Source organism: Salvelinus fontinalis, chromosome 9 (genome assembly GCF_029448725.1).
Source record: "Salvelinus fontinalis isolate EN_2023a chromosome 9, ASM2944872v1, whole genome shotgun sequence".
In the NCBI taxonomy this organism is placed as follows: domain Eukaryota; kingdom Metazoa; phylum Chordata; class Actinopteri; order Salmoniformes; family Salmonidae; genus Salvelinus; species Salvelinus fontinalis.
The window spans coordinates 46762723-46781310 of record NC_074673.1 but is presented as its reverse complement, the minus strand read 5'-3'; the positions used below and the strand labels follow the sequence as shown (position 1 = coordinate 46781310).

Here is an 18588-nt window from a genome sequence, read left to right as displayed (position 1 = left end):
CAAACAACAGCCCAGGCCAACGAATCGACACACATATTGTACAATATTAGGAGGATATACATGTATATACAATACCAGTCAAAAGTTTGGACACACCTACTCATTCCAGGGTTTTTCTTTATTTTTACTATTTTCTACATTGTAGAATAATAGTGAAGACATCAAAACTATGAAATAACACATATGGAATCATGTAGTACCCAAAAAAGTGTTAAACAAATCAAAATCTATTTTATATTTGAGATTCTTCAAAGTAGCCACCCATTGCCTTGATGACAGCTGTTAAGAAGCCTTTTGGACCTAGACTTGCCACTCCGGTACCGCTTGCTGTGCGGTAGCAGACAGAACAGTCTATGGCTAGGGTGGCTAGAGTCTTGGACAATTTTTAGGGCCTTCCTCTGACACCACCTGGTGTAGAGGTCCTGGGTGGCAGGAAGCTTGGCCCCAGTGATGTACTGGGCCGTATGCACTACCCTCTGTAGTGCCTTGAGGTCGGAGGCCGACCAGTTACCATACCAGACAATGATGCAACCAGTCAGGATGCTCTCGATGGTACAGCTATAGAACGTTTTGAGGATCTGAGGATCAATGCCAAATCTTTTCAGTCCCCTGAGGGGAAATAGGCTTTGTCGTGCCCTCTTCACGACTGTCTTGGTGTGTTTGGACCATGATAGTTTGTTGGTGATGTGGACACCAAGGACTTGAAGCTCTCAACCTGCTCCACTACAGCTCTGTCGATGAGAATGAGGGCATGCTCGGTCCTCCTTTTCCTGTAGTCAACAATCATCTCCTTTGTCTTGCTCACGTTGAGGGAGAGGTTGTTATCCTGGCACGGCACGGCCAGGTCTCTGACCTCCTGTCTACACTCATTGAGAGCGGGCTCCTGAGTACTCCTGTGGTTGGCTGTTGCAGTAAAAACATACTACATATATAATATATACTGTATATATTTCCTTATTTTTTATACACTTTTTTGCTGCCTCTTGGGCTGCCCAGGGGCTTCAGCCCCAGTAAGCCCCTGCATTAATCTGACCCCGATCATGGGGTCATTCAGTCTTTTCAAGGTCAGCTGCTTCCTGATCTCCAGTCAGCACAGGTGCTTGAGTGATCAGGTTTCCCTAGGTGAAAGGGAATAAACAGAGAAGTAAACATTTTGAATGTGATATACTCCATGTAAATGGTGCATTTGGAATAGTAAAAGCATTGTATTTGAACATATAGTCTTGCCAGTATATAATCTTACCCAGAATGTCACATATCTCAGGCCATTCTTTCTGCTTCTCCAGAGTGAGTTTGAATTGTGAAGAGATATGCACATGACTAACATAATGCAGAAGAATGCGCACCACACACCCAGACAGGTGCATGAGGCAGGAGAGACTCATGAATTCACAAAACTGCATAAAGGATAGACAAGATTGGAAACTATTTTGTTTGTCACTCAGTCGAGAGAAGCTTAATAAACATCCCACAATGGAAATAATGAAAAAAAGGTTGACAACTCACTGGAATTCCTTCTTCCTCTACACATTTCATATTCAAGCTGTCGTCATGGTTACAAGTGAAGCACCTTTCAGCGTCATAGCCATTGTTGAGCAGAAGACACATCATCTCGTCCCGCAGGCAGTAATGCAGTCGGGGGAAGCACTGTGTTACTGACCACTGTGAAATAACAATTGACTGTCTGGCCAGAAGCAGCTTCGCAATTGCATACCTCCCAGCTCTCACCGCCACCAGGAGGCAGCATAGAGGGTCCAGTTCAGGTTTGGCTCTTGCGTTCAACAGCATTTCGACACATGGGATGTCCCTAGAGACAGCAAAGTATAATGTGCTTCTTCTCATGTCCATGTACTTGTCTGAGAGGCGTGGCGTCAGGAGGACGTTGACGTACAAAGCCATTTTCTATGAGTAGTTCCATACAATCAGAATGGTTGCTATCAACTGCAGAGTGAATCGGGCTTTGGCCAGTGAGTTTGATAGCAGTGAGAAAGGAAAAAGGTTTGGTGGAGATGAACATGTCATTCAACACCTGTGAGGCCTGGCCGAATGTCTATGAACTGTGTTACGGCAGATCTTGCCTTTACTCACTCATAGTGACCCTCATGTGCTGCCTTGTGGATTGGGAGTTGTCCATTCAAATAGGGTAAATTAGGGTCGGCTCCATTTTTTAAGAGAAGTTTGATACCGTCTGGGTTTCCTGTACCAACTGCATCCGTCAGAACACTCTTCCCATTTAAAGCCTGGGAATTGACTCTGTTTCCTTATATGACATGTAAAAACAAAGTCACACCAGCTGAGAGAATACAGTACATGAAACATAGTTTACAAGTAAGACCTCTGTAAATTCACAGAACCTATGACTAGATAGATACATTAACACTCTGAGCTGATTTTACCTCACTGGTTACATACCATAGTGAAGAACAATGTCTAGTATGTGGACATGGCAACACCCAACGGGGTCACACCCCGGTGATCTTTCTAGTTAACCGGACCTCCTTAACAACACCATCATGACCTCAGAGCAGCCCACCTTGGCTGCTTCCTGCATGAAGGTCCCCTTCTTCTGACAGATCTGCTCCACCCAGGCTCCTCTAGCAATCAAAGAATAGGCCATTTCATATGACCTAGCCCTAATGGCTTCAGCTAGGAGAATGAAGCTATGCAGCTCAGTGGTTTAAAAAAAACTGTAAACAATTGTGTTGTTTAATCACATTGATCATGACACTGTTACCAAATCACCTTAAAACAAATAGGTGTTTTAAGGTGATTTGGTAACAGTGTCATGATCAATGTGAATAAATAACACAATTGTTTACAGTTTATGTGTGTCATTTTCCTTGGATTGCAGTACACCAATTTTACCCAGCAATAGTGGGTAGTCATTTCTGCTGTTGGTGTTGTGTGGAGAAGCTCTCATGCTCCAGCAGAGTCTTCACATTCTCCACCAGATCGGCTTTAGCTGCCAGAGTCAGTGGCGTCTCTCCCCTCATTGCTGTTCTCTCCTCCAGCGTTAGCCCATGTGAAGCTACTAGAACAATTCAAAAGGTCACGGCAGAAATTCCTGGGCTTAATGTCTGACCAACCATTATGATGCAAGGGTGCCATCCTGACTGGCAAATGTCTATTGACATCTAGATTGGTCGAGCCAGACAGGGGAGGGGCTCAATCTGGATGGAATCAAGGTTACCAAGTTGGGTAGTTATTTTAATGTATGGAACAAACTGCAGGGCTTTGTTGACATAAACAAAGTATAGTACCTTGTTGGTACTATAAAGAGTTTTTGTACTTACTGCATTTAAATCAATTGGAACTACCTGGTGCCAGTGTATAACTATGAGACAATTATCATGGGCTGTTTATCATAAATATGGCACACTTGCATATGTCCTCATTGTGTGTTTTAAGCCTGCTCTCAGTTATGTTTGGCTTGAATCCCACTATTCATGTCATCAGAGATCAAGCTCATAGATGCAATGGATTATTCCCTTTTGTGGCGTGTGTGTGTGTCCGTGCAGACAGCAGGCCTCTAAAGTGCAGTATCTTATAAATTGCTATGAGCTCTTGTGTCTAACCACCTAGCAGTGGGTACTTGGTTCTGAAGTGTGGATATCCCAGTAGTAGAGGCAGCCGGCCACAATAGAGCTGTTAGATTACCATGGCTTTTGAGGAGCCATCATTGGTATTTGGTGTTTTATTAGGATCCCCATCAGATGTTGCAAAAACATTAGCTACTGTTCCTGGGGTTTACACAAAACTCGAAACATGACATATTACAGAACACAGCTCAAGGACAGACAGAACTCCATACATCTTTTAAATCGTGCCGCGTACTCCAGACTCAGATCACCCATCAGACCCATTCAAACTCCTAGCTTTATAACAGTATTCTACAATAACAAATACCTTAGCAGAGCTGTCAAATCTGACCAGACCAGTCCAAAGTTTATACTGTTTACATTAACAATATTGACTTGTCTGTAAAAAATTGTAACCTGCACTTGTATGCCGATGATACTGTTGTGTATGTTATTGCCCCCACAGTTGACCAGGCTCTATCTGCCTTCATTGTATTACAAAAAAACTTTGTTGACTTTAAATTAATACTGAATGCAGGTAAAACTAAGTATATGTTCTCTAGAGCGCATAAAAATAAGTCTGATAATTTAAGCATATGCACTTTGGATTGTGTTCATATTGATCGTGTCCGTGCTTACAAAGGAATGAAATGAAAAAAAGCTGTCTTTTAAAAAGCATATTGATGAGTTAGTTAAGAAGCTGAGAATAAAAATGAGCTTCTTCTACAGAAATAGGTCATGCCTCTCACTAAATAGTAGAAAGCAGATTATTCAGTTGACCTTCTTATTGGTCCTAGAGTATGGAGACATCATCTATATGAACGCAGCTTACACTTCATTAAAGCCACTAGATGGAGTTTATCATAGCGCACTGCGCTTTATTACCGACGTAAATTTTAGAACTCATCACTGCATTCTCTACCAGGAAGTTGGTTGGCCCTCTTTGATGTCACATAGATTGATACTTTGCTATGTTTTCATTTATAAAGCCATTTTACAAAAAGTCTCACTGTACATAACATCATTATTAAACTTTAGACATACGAGTTACCACACCCGGTCTCAGGTATAGTTAACTCTGGAAACTCCTTTGGTCTGTACTGAGTTACGTAAATCAGCGTTTAGTTTTCTTGCACCTTATTTGTGGAACAATCTTCAAAATGTTCTTAACTGTGATGTTCTGGTGCCTCTAGGGTGATTCAGAAAGCTGATTGAGGACCTTATTACTGATGAACGTGTTTGTTTTTTATGACTGTGTTTTTCTTTCTGCTTGCATTTTGTAGTCATATTCTGATGTGTATTTTCTGTAATGTATGTAATTTAGGACACATCTATAAAAGAGACATTGGTCTCAGTATGACTCCCTGATAAAATAAAGATAAAATACTCATTCTGCATTTTGAAGTTTAGGCCTACGGAACCCAAACCGGTTGCGTGCGTGCGCCATCCTGCGCTATCGTGCATAAATGTATCTTGTCCCCCCACACCAAACGCGATCACGATACGCAGGTTAAAATATCAAAACAAACTCTGAACCAATTATATTAATTTGGGGACAAGTCGAAAAGCTTTAAACACTTATGGGACTTTAGCTAGTTAGCTTGCACTTACTAGCTAATTTGTCCTATTTAGCTAGCTTGCTGTTGCTAGCCAATTTGTCCTGGGATATAAACATTGAGTTGTTATTTTACCTGAAATGCAGAAGGTCCTCTACTCCGCCAATTAATCCACACATAAAATGGCCAACCGAATCGTTTCTAGTCATCTCTCTTCCTTCCAGGCTTTTTCTTCTCTTGACTTTATATTGCGATTGGCAACTTCCATAAATTAGGTGCATTACCACCACTGACCTTGTTCGTTCGTTCGTCTTTCAGTCACCTACATGGGTATAACCAATGAGGAGATGGCAGGTGGGTACCTGCTTCTATAAACCAATGAGGAGATGGGAGAGGCAGGACTTGCAGTGCGATCTGCATCAGAAATAGAACTGATTTCTATTTTAGCCCTTCACAACGCAGACGCTCGTTGGTGCGCGCGAGCAGTGTAGGTGCAATAATTGAATAACATAGATTTCTACATTTATTTTGCAACGATCACACACGCGACGCGAGCGGTGTGGTCAGCCTGTATATCACACACTGGGCTCTAATTTGCGACCATCTTGGTTCCATATGCTGCTAAATATTTTAGCTTGGAGGATAGTGGAAGTGGATAGAGTTATACAGATGGAAAAATGTAGGCTTTTATAATACGCTTCAATTGGTTTGTTTTTTGCAACTAATTTGCCAATCTCATCATGTTTTGTGTCATACCCCCACTGTAATTGATCCCTGAACTAGGAGGCCATTTTGAAATATATAAAAGCCTCCTTAATTTATCTCTCTGAAAACTTTAATTAAGGCCAAATAATTTATCACATGTGTGGTCAACTTTATAAATGCTTGGCAAGATAAACATTGTGTAGTGCTACCTGATAACTACCCCACTACTACCAATTATAAATATACTGCTACCATTCATTTGAAATGAATTAACGTTCAAAGATTGTAATGCTGATTTCGCAAGGGATGGTTCCCACTTGGACTCTGGTAACTTTTGTGGGCAGAGACATTTCATTGGTTACATTTTAGCAGAGATCACATGGACGTTACCATGGCAGCGACCAAGCACTTGCTGCACAAACAGCAGTAGGTTGCAGTTGAAAATACACAGGGAAATAAAAGCTAGCGTGCTTCTATCCATCTTGCTTATCGACATTTTGAGAGTAACTGGCAACAAAAATAAAGTAAATTCAAAATCCACTCACTTTTACTGAAGCTTAAAAACGTTTTTTTCCTACGGCTAACTAGCTACCTGTCATGTCCGAAGAAGACGGAGAAACGTCTGGGCTCAACCGCAATGCTGATGAACAAAATGTGAAAAAAGAGGGAAAAGGTCCTGAAGCAGAATTAGACGAATCTCAGGTTGAAAGCAACACCACTGAACACCCGCCTCCAGATGTACAAGATAGCGATGCTGGAGTAAAGACTGAAACTGGCGAGCTGGTGGGGGAAACGGTGCACAAGTCAACTTTTTTGACATCAGGTGAGGAGGACACAGTAGAGGCGACAGCTCAAGCGGACCTTCCCGAGGACAGCAGGCAAGATGGAGCATCACCAAAGAAAACAACCTTTTCTAATGAAGTTGGGAACTCAACAGCCACTGGTAAGAAAGAGGATTTACAAAGTATCACAATAATAATAGACCACAATAATTTCATGATAGAAAGGGCATTTGTCTGCTTTATCATGTTTCTCTCAATCATATTCTGTGTTGGACATGCTCTTTCACTACTCTATTGTAGTGAAGATCATGCTGATGCCGGAGGGACACATGATGACAATGGCCTTTGCAATTGGGCTGACCGTCAAGGAGTTGAAGTATCACTTCGCAAATGAGCTGAAAGTGCCATCAGAAGTCATACAGATTTCTCAGAGGGGTAAGCCTTTCAACTAACTGTTAAGGCCTTGACTTTCTTTGTTTATGCATTATGATTTAAGTCTTTGTCCATCCAGGCAGGATGGTAGAGGACCATAGGACCCTGATAGAGCTGGGAGTGCAGCCTCATGGCACCATCCAGTTGGAGATGACCTCGTCTGACCCTGAAAACCACCCCATCCGTCCTGTCAAGCCCCAGCAGGACTACAACATGCCTGACGTAATCACTGTCCGTGTCCAGACAGGTATTTTTTACCAGTCTTCTGGGAGACAATACCATACTTTTGCAGGGCCAGCTTTCGTGGATGATAGTCATATGCGTTGCATCCTTTATCTGTATATTTCTGTCTCCCCCCTTGCTCTCCCGCTCTCCCAGACCCAGAGACATTCCAGGATGTGGTGGTGGAGATTGAGAGGGCCACCCATAGGAAGGCTTTCCTGGGAGGCTACAGACACAAGGCCACAGAGACCGAGTACCACCATGCAGCTGTACAGACCATAGCTAAGAGGAAACCCATTAGGGGGGTGGGGACCTTCAGCCGCGATACACAGGTACACACACACACACACACACACACACACACACACTATTGGTGAGCGATTAACTGACATTTGTTATATTTCATTTTTTAAACAACTAATTGACTGATGTCGGTTCAATTCCATTTAGTTCAGTTTTTTTCTGTGCGCTCAATGCGCAGTTTCCTTAGATATACACTACATGACCAAAAACATTTCTGTATGGACCTTGCTTTGTGCAAGGGGGCATTGTCATGCTGAAACAGTAAAGAGCCTTCCCCAAACTGTTGCCACAAAGTTGGAAGCACAGAATCGTCTGGAATGTCATTGCTTGCTGTGGCATTAAGATTTCCCTTCACTGGAACTAAGGTGCCTAGACAGAACCATGAAAAACAGCCCCAGACCATTATTCCTCCTCCACCAAACGTTACAGTTGGCACTATGCATTCGGACAGGTAGCGTTTTCCTGGCATCCGACAAACCCAGATTCGTCTGTTGGACTGCCAGATGGTGAAGCATGATTCATCACTCCGGTAATTGCGTTTCCTCTTCTCCAGAGTTCAATGGCGGCGAGCTTTACACCATTCCAGCCGACGCTTGACATTGCGCATGGTGATCTTAGACTGGCCATGGAAACCCATTTCATGAAGCTCCTGACAAACAGTTCTTGTGCTGATGTTGCTTCCAGAGGCAGTTTGGAACTCTGTAGTGAGTGTTGCAACTGAGGACAGACGATTTTTATGAGCTATGCGCTTCAGCACTTCTGTGAGCTTGTGTGGCTTACTACTTTGCCGCTGAGCCATTGTTGCTCCTAGACGTTTCCAAGTCACCATAACAGCACTTACAGTTTACCGGGGCAGCTCTAGCAGGGCAGACATTTGACCAACTTGCTTGTTGGAAAGGTGGCATCCTATGAAGGTGCCACATTGAAAGTGACTGAGTTCTTCAGTAAGGCCATTCTACTGCCAATGTTTGTCTATGGCGATTGCATGTCTGTGTGCTCGATTTTATACACCTGTCAGCAACAGGTGTAACTGAAATAGCCGAATCCACTAATTTGAAGGGATGTCCACATACTTTTGTATATATCATCTAAATCAGATCAAGCCTGAACTGTGCAATGTAGTAGGGTGTTGTAGTTTCCAACAGGCCAATATTCTACATAGTTTAGCACAGTAAACGTGGTAACTAACAATGACCATAATCCATTGCGTGCCTACTTGTCCGGTCTGTGTGGTGCAGGCACAGAGAGGAGCAATCGAGAGGGATAGAAAGCAGTTGCTTCGTGGGGTATCTCTACCTAAAAATACATTATCTAAGTGATTGATAGTTGGTATCGTAAATTGTGATTTTTGTCAGACAGCATAGGCAGCAGCTCTATAGAAGTGACATGATGTCTTGGAATAAAATAATAGTCATCAAATAAAACAAATGTAATATCCACAACAACTGAAATATTTAATTAAAGTAAAGTAATGTGAATAAATGTTGCCGTTACAGCATTCAACCCACATAAGGCATAGGGCATTTAATGTGTAAAAAGTTTGAAGTTTGAAACCAAAATCTTTTTCAAACATTATTTTTTGCACCTGGAGATGCATAAGGTATGCGAACAACCAAATGTTCTCCTTCAGACAGTGACGGTGAAGAGCCAATCCCAGCAGTGCACCAACAGCACATCCACCCAGATGACCAAGATCGGCTGCTATGTGTCCAACATGGAGGACAAGCTCATCTCCCCTGGCTCCTACATCACCGCCGCCCAGTACCATGGCAAGAGACTGAGAGCTGTACGTCCTCTGAACTATACATAGACAGACAGTCCTGCCTTTGTATCTCTGTGCTCACACCTTTACCCCCACCTATAGGTGATCACTCTGCAGATGTACACGCGGCGCTGGCAGGCCAAGCGGATGACGGACCAGCTGAGGCAGGACAGGGAGCTGCGTCTGACCTGGATGGAGAGAGAGGGGACGAAGAAGAGGGAGGAGAAAGAGGAGCAGATCAAGGCTGAGTACCACAGGAGGATGAACCCCCAGTGCAGGGACGACTTCGCCCTGCTCTACAGTGCCCTGGAGAGTAAGCAGGGACCCTTTGCTGCTCATATGTGTGTGTGTGTGTGTGTGTGTGTGTGTCACAGGAGGTTGGTGGCACCTTATTGGAGAGGACAGACTTGTGGTAATGACTGGTGCGGAATAGGTGAAATGGCATCAAATACATGGTTTCCATGTCGCATGTTTCCATGTTCGCCCCGTTCCAGCCATTATTATGAGCTGTCCTCACCTCAGCACTCTCCACTGGTGTGTGTTTGTGTGTGCGTGAGGGAGTGGACGTGTTTAACTATTCTTGTGGGGACCAGAAGAATCTTTAAAAAACTAACATTTTACCAACTGGGGACATTTTGTTAGTCCTCATGAGGTCAAATGCAATTTCTAGGGGGTTAAGGTTAGAATTCAAATTATGTTAAGGGTTAGGTTTTGGGGTTGTGTGTAACCTTTATTTAACTAGGCAAGTCAGATAAGAACAAATTCTTATATACAATGATGGCCTACCCTGGCTAAATCCGGATGACGCCTTGCCAATTGTGCGCCGCCATATGGGACTCCCAATCATGGCCAGATGTGATACAGCCTGGAATCGAACCAGGGACTGTAGTGACGCCTCTTGCACTGAGATGCAGTGCCTTAGACCACTGCGCCAATCGGGTTAAGGTTAGGGTAAGTGTACGGGTTTGGGGAAATAGGTTTTTGAATGGGACTGAATTGTGTGTCTCCACAAGGTTAGCTGTACAAGACTGTGTGTGTGTGTGTGTGTGTGTGTGTGTGTGTGTTTTAAATCCTCTGTATGTGTTTGTAACAGAGTGGAGGAGAGAGGAGGTAGAGCACATCGATGCCACTCTGGATGGTGCTGAGAGGAAGGCTGCTCTGTGTGCGCTACTGGAGCAGGAGAGCCAGCTCATTGCCTCCATCGGACGCCATCGCATCGCCGCCGGAGAGAGGAATTACGACAAGGCCGTGCAGGCCTTCCTTGAGAAGGTCAAAGGTCCCCTCTATTCTCTCCCACTGCTCTGGGATATGTGCGGTGTCCCATTAATTCTCTCTCAGAGTTTTCCATAGCATTGTATAGGCAATGCAGGCCCTCAGTTTCAATTAAAACATTTGACCAAACAATATATTATTTTTGTATTTGCCAGTGTGCTGCCCCTAAGAGGTGGCGTGCATTCGATGGGAAGATGACCCAAGTGGACACCCAGTACACCATCAGAGCCAAGGAGCTGAAAGACCTGTACTCCAGCATCAACCTGCAATACCTTAACCAGGAGGAGAGGCTTGACGTGCTGCTCACACTCAAACACACCGTCAAGGTGGGAACACTTACCCTCAACCCATACTGACTGAAAAGATATATTAATCTTGAGTTGTTTTTAGATATGAAATATACATACTGATTGATTGTGAATTGACAATTGGCCATTGTTTTCTTTGAGGATTTTGTGAATCATAAAAATGCTTCATAATTGTACAGGAGCACGACTGCAAGCTGACCCAGAACATTGTGGAGTTGATTGACAGGGAGGCGGACCTCCTGATGAGGGGGGTAAAGGAGACCAATCTGGAGGGGCTGAGGAAGAGAATCTCCACCCTCTTCCTCCAGTACATCAAAAACCCCACCTTTAACCCTGAGGTGGCCAAACTGCTCAAGGTACATTACATGACCAGAAGTATGTGGACACCTGTATGTGAACATCTCATTCCAAAATCATGGGGATTAATATGGAGTTGGTCCCCCCTTTGATAAACAGCCTCCACTCTTCTGGGAAGGCGTTCCACTAGATGTTGGAACATTACTGCGGGGACTTGCTTCCATTCAGCCACAAGAGCATTAGTGAGGTCGGCACTGATGTTGGGCGATTAGGCCTGGCTCGCAGTCGACGTTCCAATTCATCCTAAAGGTGTTCGATGGGGTTGAGGTCAGGGCTCTGTGCAGGCCAGTCAAGTTCTTCCACACCTATCGACAAACCATTTCTGTATGGACCTCGCTTTGTGCACAGGGGCATTGTCATGCTGAAACAGGAAAGGGCCTTCCCCAAACTGTTGCCACAAAGTTGGAAGTGCAGAATCGTCTAGAATGTCATTGTATGCTTTAGCGTTATGGCTGCTCGGCCGTGGAAACCGATTTCATGAAGCTCCCGACTAACAGTTATTGTGATGACGTTGCTTCCAGAGGCAGTTTGGAACTTGGTAGTGAGTGTCAGCACTCGGCGGTCCTGTTCTGTGAGCTTGTGTGGCCTACCACTTCGCGGCTGAGCCGTTGTTCCTTCTAGACGTTTCCACTTCACAATAACAGCACTTACAGGTTGCCGGGGCAGCTCTAGCAGGGCAGAAATTTGGCGAACTGGCATGTTGGAAAGGTTGCATCTGATGACGGTGCCATGTTGAAAATCACTGAGCTCTTTAGTATACATACACCTGTCAGCAACGGTGTGGCTGAAATAGCCGAATCCACACATTTGAAGGGGTGTCCATATACTTTTGTATATCGAGTGTACACCTCTGAGACCGTATGGTGTATAGGTGTTATATGGTGTATTTTCTTGTCAATAAAATATAATTATTGAACCTTCTCACTGGGCACAGACGTGAATTCAACATCTATTCCACATTGGTTCAACATAACTTAATTGAAATGACATGGAAACAACGGTGATTCAACCAGTGCGCCCAGTGGGTTCAATTAGGCCAATTAAGAAAACGGTGTTATTCTGACCCTCACCCTCCTCTCCATCCCCCTCCTTCCTCCTTCAGGTCCCCCAAGACCCAGCCCAGTTGAGGAAGAACATCTACTTCTGCCGTGGCTGCAGCCGGTACCTGCTGTCCACTGACTTTGCACTTACGGCCAATGCTCGCCTGGTAGGCAAGTGTCGTAGCTGTTCGGAGCTGGACAACGAGGCTCGCCGCCGCGAGGACTTCTCCCACTACAAGACCATCCTCAGGAGGCTCCGCAAGACTGAGGCCCAGAGGAACAAAGAGGCCAAGATTACATACCTGCTGCAGGTGTGTGTGTGTGTGTGTGTGTGTGTGTGTGTGTGTGTGTGTGTGTGTGTGTGTGTGTGTGTGTGTGTGTGTGTGTGTGTGTGTGTGTGTGTGTGTGTCTGATTGTGGTCGTGTGTATCTTACAGGAGCAGGACCTGCGGTACCTGGTAGATGTAGTGTGGGGGGCCCAGTCGGCCCTCAGTGCGTGGAGCGACATGCATGACCTGGTAATGGTGAGGTGGGATTGCCAGTGGGAGTGGAGTCCCTGGAACTGCATCCTGCTCACCAAGGGAGAAGCTGCTACTCACATCAAAATGGAGAACATTGAGAAGGTAAACACACACACCCGCACACTTGAGGGTTTAAAATGAATTGCCTAGTTTCTCCAGCAGATTTTGTTTTAACTAAGTAAACATAACCTATATTAAGATATAGTATTGGAGTACCAGAGAGAGAAAAATCAGTCTAGGCAATATAATGTCATAGTTTATGATACCACTAGCTAGATGGGAGGAAAAGTCTAAAGTATCAACCCCTGTTGACCATGGACAGGCCTATGGAGTGGTGTTCATTAGGAATGTCAAACACAAACACATAGTGGCAAAGAAATACTTCTCCAAGATCCCCGTCATGGCCAAATACCTCCAGGAAGTGGACTTGCAATCAGCCGCCCACGGCAACCTGTTAGTCGCCAAGCCCATCAACACGGTGACAGCCAGGATCCTGACTACCACCCCACAAGCCGCTGGTGGCAAGGCCACGCAGTGAAGCCCTGTTCCTCCCTCTTCCCATCTCTCAGTCTGTCCCCCTTTCCCCTCTTCCTCACCGTCTCTCTTGTATGTCAAATAAAAATAGTGTATTTGATTATCATTGAACTGGTTTGGCTTATGCAACTTTGAAATGGATGTCTAATTTCATGATAGAAGTGATGATATTAAATAAATACTGTAAAATACAATCTGAATATATCTTTGTGTGCAAAATCTCGTAAGATCTTGACTCATGATCTTGGCAAGAAGCTGGTACTAACCTCAGTGCTAGATAAAACAGTGTTACACTGGAAAACCATAAGATCCTAAAAAGGATCTTGGGTAAGGATTTTTACCAGCAATTCAGAATGTTCAAAATCCAATGTGATAGTGTACTATACCCACCTTACCAAACTGCTCACTTTCATGTGTGATAAACTGATCTTCTGGTCTGATTAATAAATCCAGAAATTCATAAAGGACTATTTATTATATTGTTTTTACATCACATTGAAAATGTAAAACCTTTGTGTTCATGTCTCTCCGTAATAAGTTATTGAGCCACATTTCTTATCTGTTATCCAAATGATTAACAGTCAGGTGGCATAGGGTCATTCTCAGTGCTTTGTACTGTATGGTCAAAGACTACTAGCCTGATCTACATGTAAGTTCGCAAGATCAGGATGGTCGTACCAGGCTAAAATACTACAGTAGCAAAAAGACAATGTTCTCAGTACATACAGTGAGGTCCAAAATGATTGGCACCCTTGATAAAGATGAGCAAAAAACACTAAAATAAATAATACAAATACTGAGCTATATTGTATGCTCAAAACAATGGGGAAATTATGTTGTTTTATACTAGGATCAGACGTCAGCTCAACGTCTAGTTTTGGTTGAGTTGTAAAATAATGTGAATTCAACAAAACATTTCACATAGGATTTAGGTTAAAAATTGGGTGAAAAAAATACTAAATTCTCTTATGTTGATGACTTTTTGCAAATCCAATCAGTTTTCCACATTGATTCAACGTATTCACATTGCATTTATTTAATTTTTTTATGACATGGAAACAACATTGATCCATCCAGTTTTTGCCCAGTGGGATGTGGTGAATATGCTAAACTCTTAATAGAAAACTTCAAACTGGTAACACTTGTAACGCAGCAAGTCTTATATTCAAAACCTTTTATTGTGCATTCATTTGGTTTGGATACATCTTTCACCACACAACCATTGATCCTAAATATATAATTTTGATGTGAAATACCATGAGAACATTGATTTAATCACCAAAATATAATGACAACCAGTTAATCCAATAGCAAAAAAATGCCAGATACAGGTTTCAAAATTACCTTTTGAATTGAATATGCTACAGTACTGTCAAATTTGTAGGAAAATATATAAAAATATATAATAATATATAATTCTATTCCATGTGTGATGATTGAGGACTATCACTATCATTGATGCAACAAAAAGACATGTATTGTTCAGATATATTTACAACATAGGTTAGTAGGCACTAGTTTGCATCAAGCCTGTCTTGAGAATTTGGCCATAGGTTCTCATCGACGTCGCAGTAAATGTTTTCATTGTTCATGCATCTGGTAAGAAAATGTTATCTAGTGCCTACTAAATGCAGTGCAGGTCGATCAAGACCTGATGCAGCTGCCGAAGTTGTGTCGTCAGACGGGCCAATTGCATTGGCGTCGAACGGGCCTATTGCAGTCGGACGGACACGTTGTGGCGACGTCGGGCGGGCCAGTTGCAGCTGCGACGGACGGACCAGTCGCAGTGTCGTCGGACAGGCCATTCCCTCTATCTCCCTTAACGGTCGATTATTGTTACAATGTCCGTTGGTCTTGTGAATACTTGTGCTGTGTTGTTTTGGCTTTCGTGCCACTTGTATTGTGCAGATGATTACGGGTCTCGCCCCGGTGTATTTATTCAAGGTACTCTTCGCTCTTTTGTTTGGGTTTCAACCCTGTGTTTTGTATACGTGTTTGTTTGGTCTTCGTCCCCGGCACGCTGTAATTTGGGTCAATAAAAAACCCTATTACGCATTCCCGCGCCTGTCTCCCGTTCCCTGTATACTAACATGACAGCGGGATACCTAGTCAGTTGTACAACTGAATGCATTCAACTGAAATGTGTCAGCAATAGACTCTTACAAAAATGATACTTTGACTCTACACATTACAGGGATGTGCAATTGTATTAATCCTCCCAGCTTGGTTGGCTTTACTGCCACTTCTGCATAAAATCAAATCTCCATCCAAGAGGTTCATGTCACCTTGAAAGCCTTGTGTAAAATAGAAGTCAAGATACTCCGTTCTGTTCAGTTCTTAAACATATTAACCATCATTTATTTGAATATTGATTCCAACTTCACCACATGTAAATGAAAGGTGATTGGCCATTTAATTACAGATGTACAGGACTCACTCCCTTACAAGATACGCACAAGACTCACTCACTTAGATAGTTAATCCTCTTTGTCCTTTTTAGGACACAAAGTCACAGACATTTACAGTGAAGATATTTTACCTTGACAGGAAAGCCAAATGTATTGTTGAGGTGTGTGATTATCTTTTCAAGAGGTGAAGAAAGTGTAATTCCCTACAAGACCTGTTCATTGACCTATCCTGGCTGAAAATACTTAATAATACAAAGATAAACTCTGTTTAATATTCTTTTCAAGATTTTTTCAGCCCTTAATTGAAAAGTTCATAGGAGTCCAATTAGTGTGGAATGGAATGAAAAATAGAAAGGCCAAGTGGTCGTTCCCCCCTTTCAATTTCATTTCTTTCTTAGAAACTATGTGAGAAAAGGTTAATTATGTCGGTTTCCAGGGTTACCCTTTAAATCAAGGACTCTAAAAAAGCCAAACACGGATAGAAATGACAACCCTTCCAACACAATAAGACAAACCAAACACTTCACCAAAGTGACTAATTTCCCTAATATTAACAAGCCAGGTTTAATGGGAGAGTAGATTGGTGTCTAATGCTGTGCATTATTAGAAGCTTCTGATAGGATAATTGACATAATTTGAGTCAATTGGAGGTGTACCTATGGATGTATTTCAAAGCCTACCTTCAAAAACTCAGTGCCTCTTTGCTTGACATCATGGGAAAATCAAAAAAAATTGCCACGGACTCAGAAAAGAATTTGTAGAGCTCTACAAGTCTGGTTCGTCCTTGGGAGCTATTTCCAAACACTAGAAGGTACCACGTTCATCTGTACAAACAATAGTACGCAAGTATAAACACCATGGTACCACGCCGCCGTCATACCACTCAGGAAGGAGACGCGTTCTGTCTCCTAGAGATTAACATACTTTGGTGCGAAAAGTGCAAATCAATCCCAGAACAACAGCAGACCGCACCACCCTCTGGAAAGCCCTGCGGTTGTGGGCGATGCAGTTGCCGTACCAGGCAGTGATACAGCCCGACAGGTTGCTCAATTGTGCATCTGTAGAAGTTTGAGGGTTTTAGATGACAAGCCACATTTCTTCAGCCTCCTGAAGTTGAAGAGGCTCTGTTGCGCCTTCTTCACCACACTGTCTGTGTGGATGGACCATTTCAGTTTGTCAGTGACGTTTACGCTGAGGAACTTAAAATGTTCCACCTTCTCCACTGCTGTCCCATCGATGTGAACAGGTGGGTGCTCCCTCTGCTGTTTCCTGAAGTCCACGATCTCCTTTGTTTTGTTGACGTTGCGTGAGACCACGTGTAACCACGCAAGCCCAGGACCTCGACATCCAGCTTCTTCTCCTGCGGGATCGGAGATCAGCCACCCAGACAGCTGATGAAACTGCGGAGTATTTCTGTATGTAATAAAGCCCTTTTGTCGGGAAAAAACTCGATCTGATTGGCTGTGCCTGGCTCCCCAGTGTGTGGGCCTATGCCCAGTCATGTGATATCCATAGATTAGGGCCTAAGGAATTAATTGCAATTGCCTGATTTGCTTATATGAACTGTGATTCAAAATGGCACTCAAATCTGAGCTCTCTTTGTTGCAGGTGCTTGTGTAACGGATGTGAAATGGCTAGCTAGTTAGCGGGTGCGCGCTAGTAGCATTTCAATCAGTTACGTCACTTGCTCTGAGACTTAAGTAGTGTTGCCCCTTGCTTTGCAAGGGCCGTGGCCTTTGTGGAGCGATGGGTAACGATGCTTCGTGGGCGACCGTCGTTGATGTGTGCAGAGGGTCCCTGGTTCGCGCCCGTTTCGGGGCGAGGGGACGGTTTAAAGTTATACTGTTACACATGGTAACAGTTGAATAAGAGGGGGGGAAAAAGGAACCTGCACAATGCTCTTGCTAGTATCGCTTATTTTCATTAAGCTTTACGTATCGGCCTCATGGCATTCAGCAGAGCTTTTGTGAGTGTTTATAATTTGCACCCTTATTTAGACATTGCTCAACCCACATCCGTTCAATTAGTCAAATGGACCTGTGAAATCGATGAATTTTGCATTTATATTTTTGTTCAGTACAATAATCCAACCTCTTGACCTTGTGCGGTGGGGGGGTATTTATTTAATGCATTATACTGCCATTGTACAATATAATAGACAATTAATACAGATGATACCATTATGATAATTCTTGGTACCATGTATCATAATATGGTAGAATGTATAATGCATGTTAAAACCTTGGTATTTCCATGAAACTATGGTAAAAATGAGGCAATACCATGGTATTATTTAGGTGTGCATGGCAGTACCATCATAAACTACATGACCAAAAGTATGTAGACACCTGCTCCTCTGACATCTCATTCCAAAATCATGGGCATTAATATGGAGTTGGTGCCCCCTTTGCAGCTATAACAGCCTCCACTCTTTTGGAAAGGCTTTCCACTAGATGTGGGGCCATTGCTGTGGGGACTTGCTTCCATTCAGCCACAAGCGCATTAGTGAGGTCGGGCACTAATGTTGGGCAATTAGGTCTGGCTCTCAGTTAGCATTCCAATTTGACTAACAGTTCTTGTGCTGACGTTGCTTCCAGAGGCAGTTTGGAACTTGGTAGTGAGTGTTGCAACAGAGGACAGGGGATTTTTACACTCTTCAGCACTCAGATCACCGAGTGCTGAAGCTTTTGTGGCCTACCACTTCAGCCGTTGTTGCTCCCTCCCAATAAAAGCACTTACCGTTGTCTGGGGCAGCTCAAGCAGGGCATACATTTCACAAACTGACTTGTTGGAAAGATGGCATCCTATG

The 18588-nt window shown here is 43.5% G+C and overlaps 1 protein-coding gene and 1 pseudogene across 1 annotated transcript; one reads left to right on the top strand and one right to left on the bottom strand.

Moving 5' to 3' along the window:
* Positions 1-1046: 1046 nt before the first annotated feature.
* Positions 1047-3035, bottom strand: LOC129861842 (ankyrin repeat and SOCS box protein 15-like; annotated as a pseudogene).
* Positions 3036-6226: 3191 nt separating this feature from the next.
* Positions 6227-13565, top strand: iqub (IQ motif and ubiquitin domain containing). Its single transcript, XM_055934624.1, has 12 exons — positions 6227-6782; positions 6922-7056; positions 7133-7300; positions 7432-7607; positions 9209-9364; positions 9443-9653; positions 10434-10609; positions 10768-10938; positions 11100-11276; positions 12380-12628; positions 12754-12939; positions 13160-13565. Exons 1-12 carry the CDS (start codon positions 6437-6439, stop codon positions 13373-13375), a joined length of 2367 nt encoding a protein of 788 aa, XP_055790599.1. The 5' UTR covers positions 6227-6436; the 3' UTR covers positions 13376-13565.
* Positions 13566-18588: the final 5023 nt, after the last annotated feature.

Bases quoted from the DNA above. Each gene is read 5' to 3' on its own strand.
- iqub (XM_055934624.1), top strand. From the start codon at position 6,437: ATGTCCGAAGAAGACGGAGAAACGTCTGGGCTCAACCGCAATGCTGAT. The intron at 10,939-11,099 runs GTGGGAACACTT...ATAATTGTACAG, and splicing joins CACTCAAACACACCGTCAAG to GAGCACGACTGCAAGCTGAC. The intron at 11,277-12,379 runs GTACATTACATG...TTCCTCCTTCAG, and splicing joins AGGTGGCCAAACTGCTCAAG to GTCCCCCAAGACCCAGCCCA.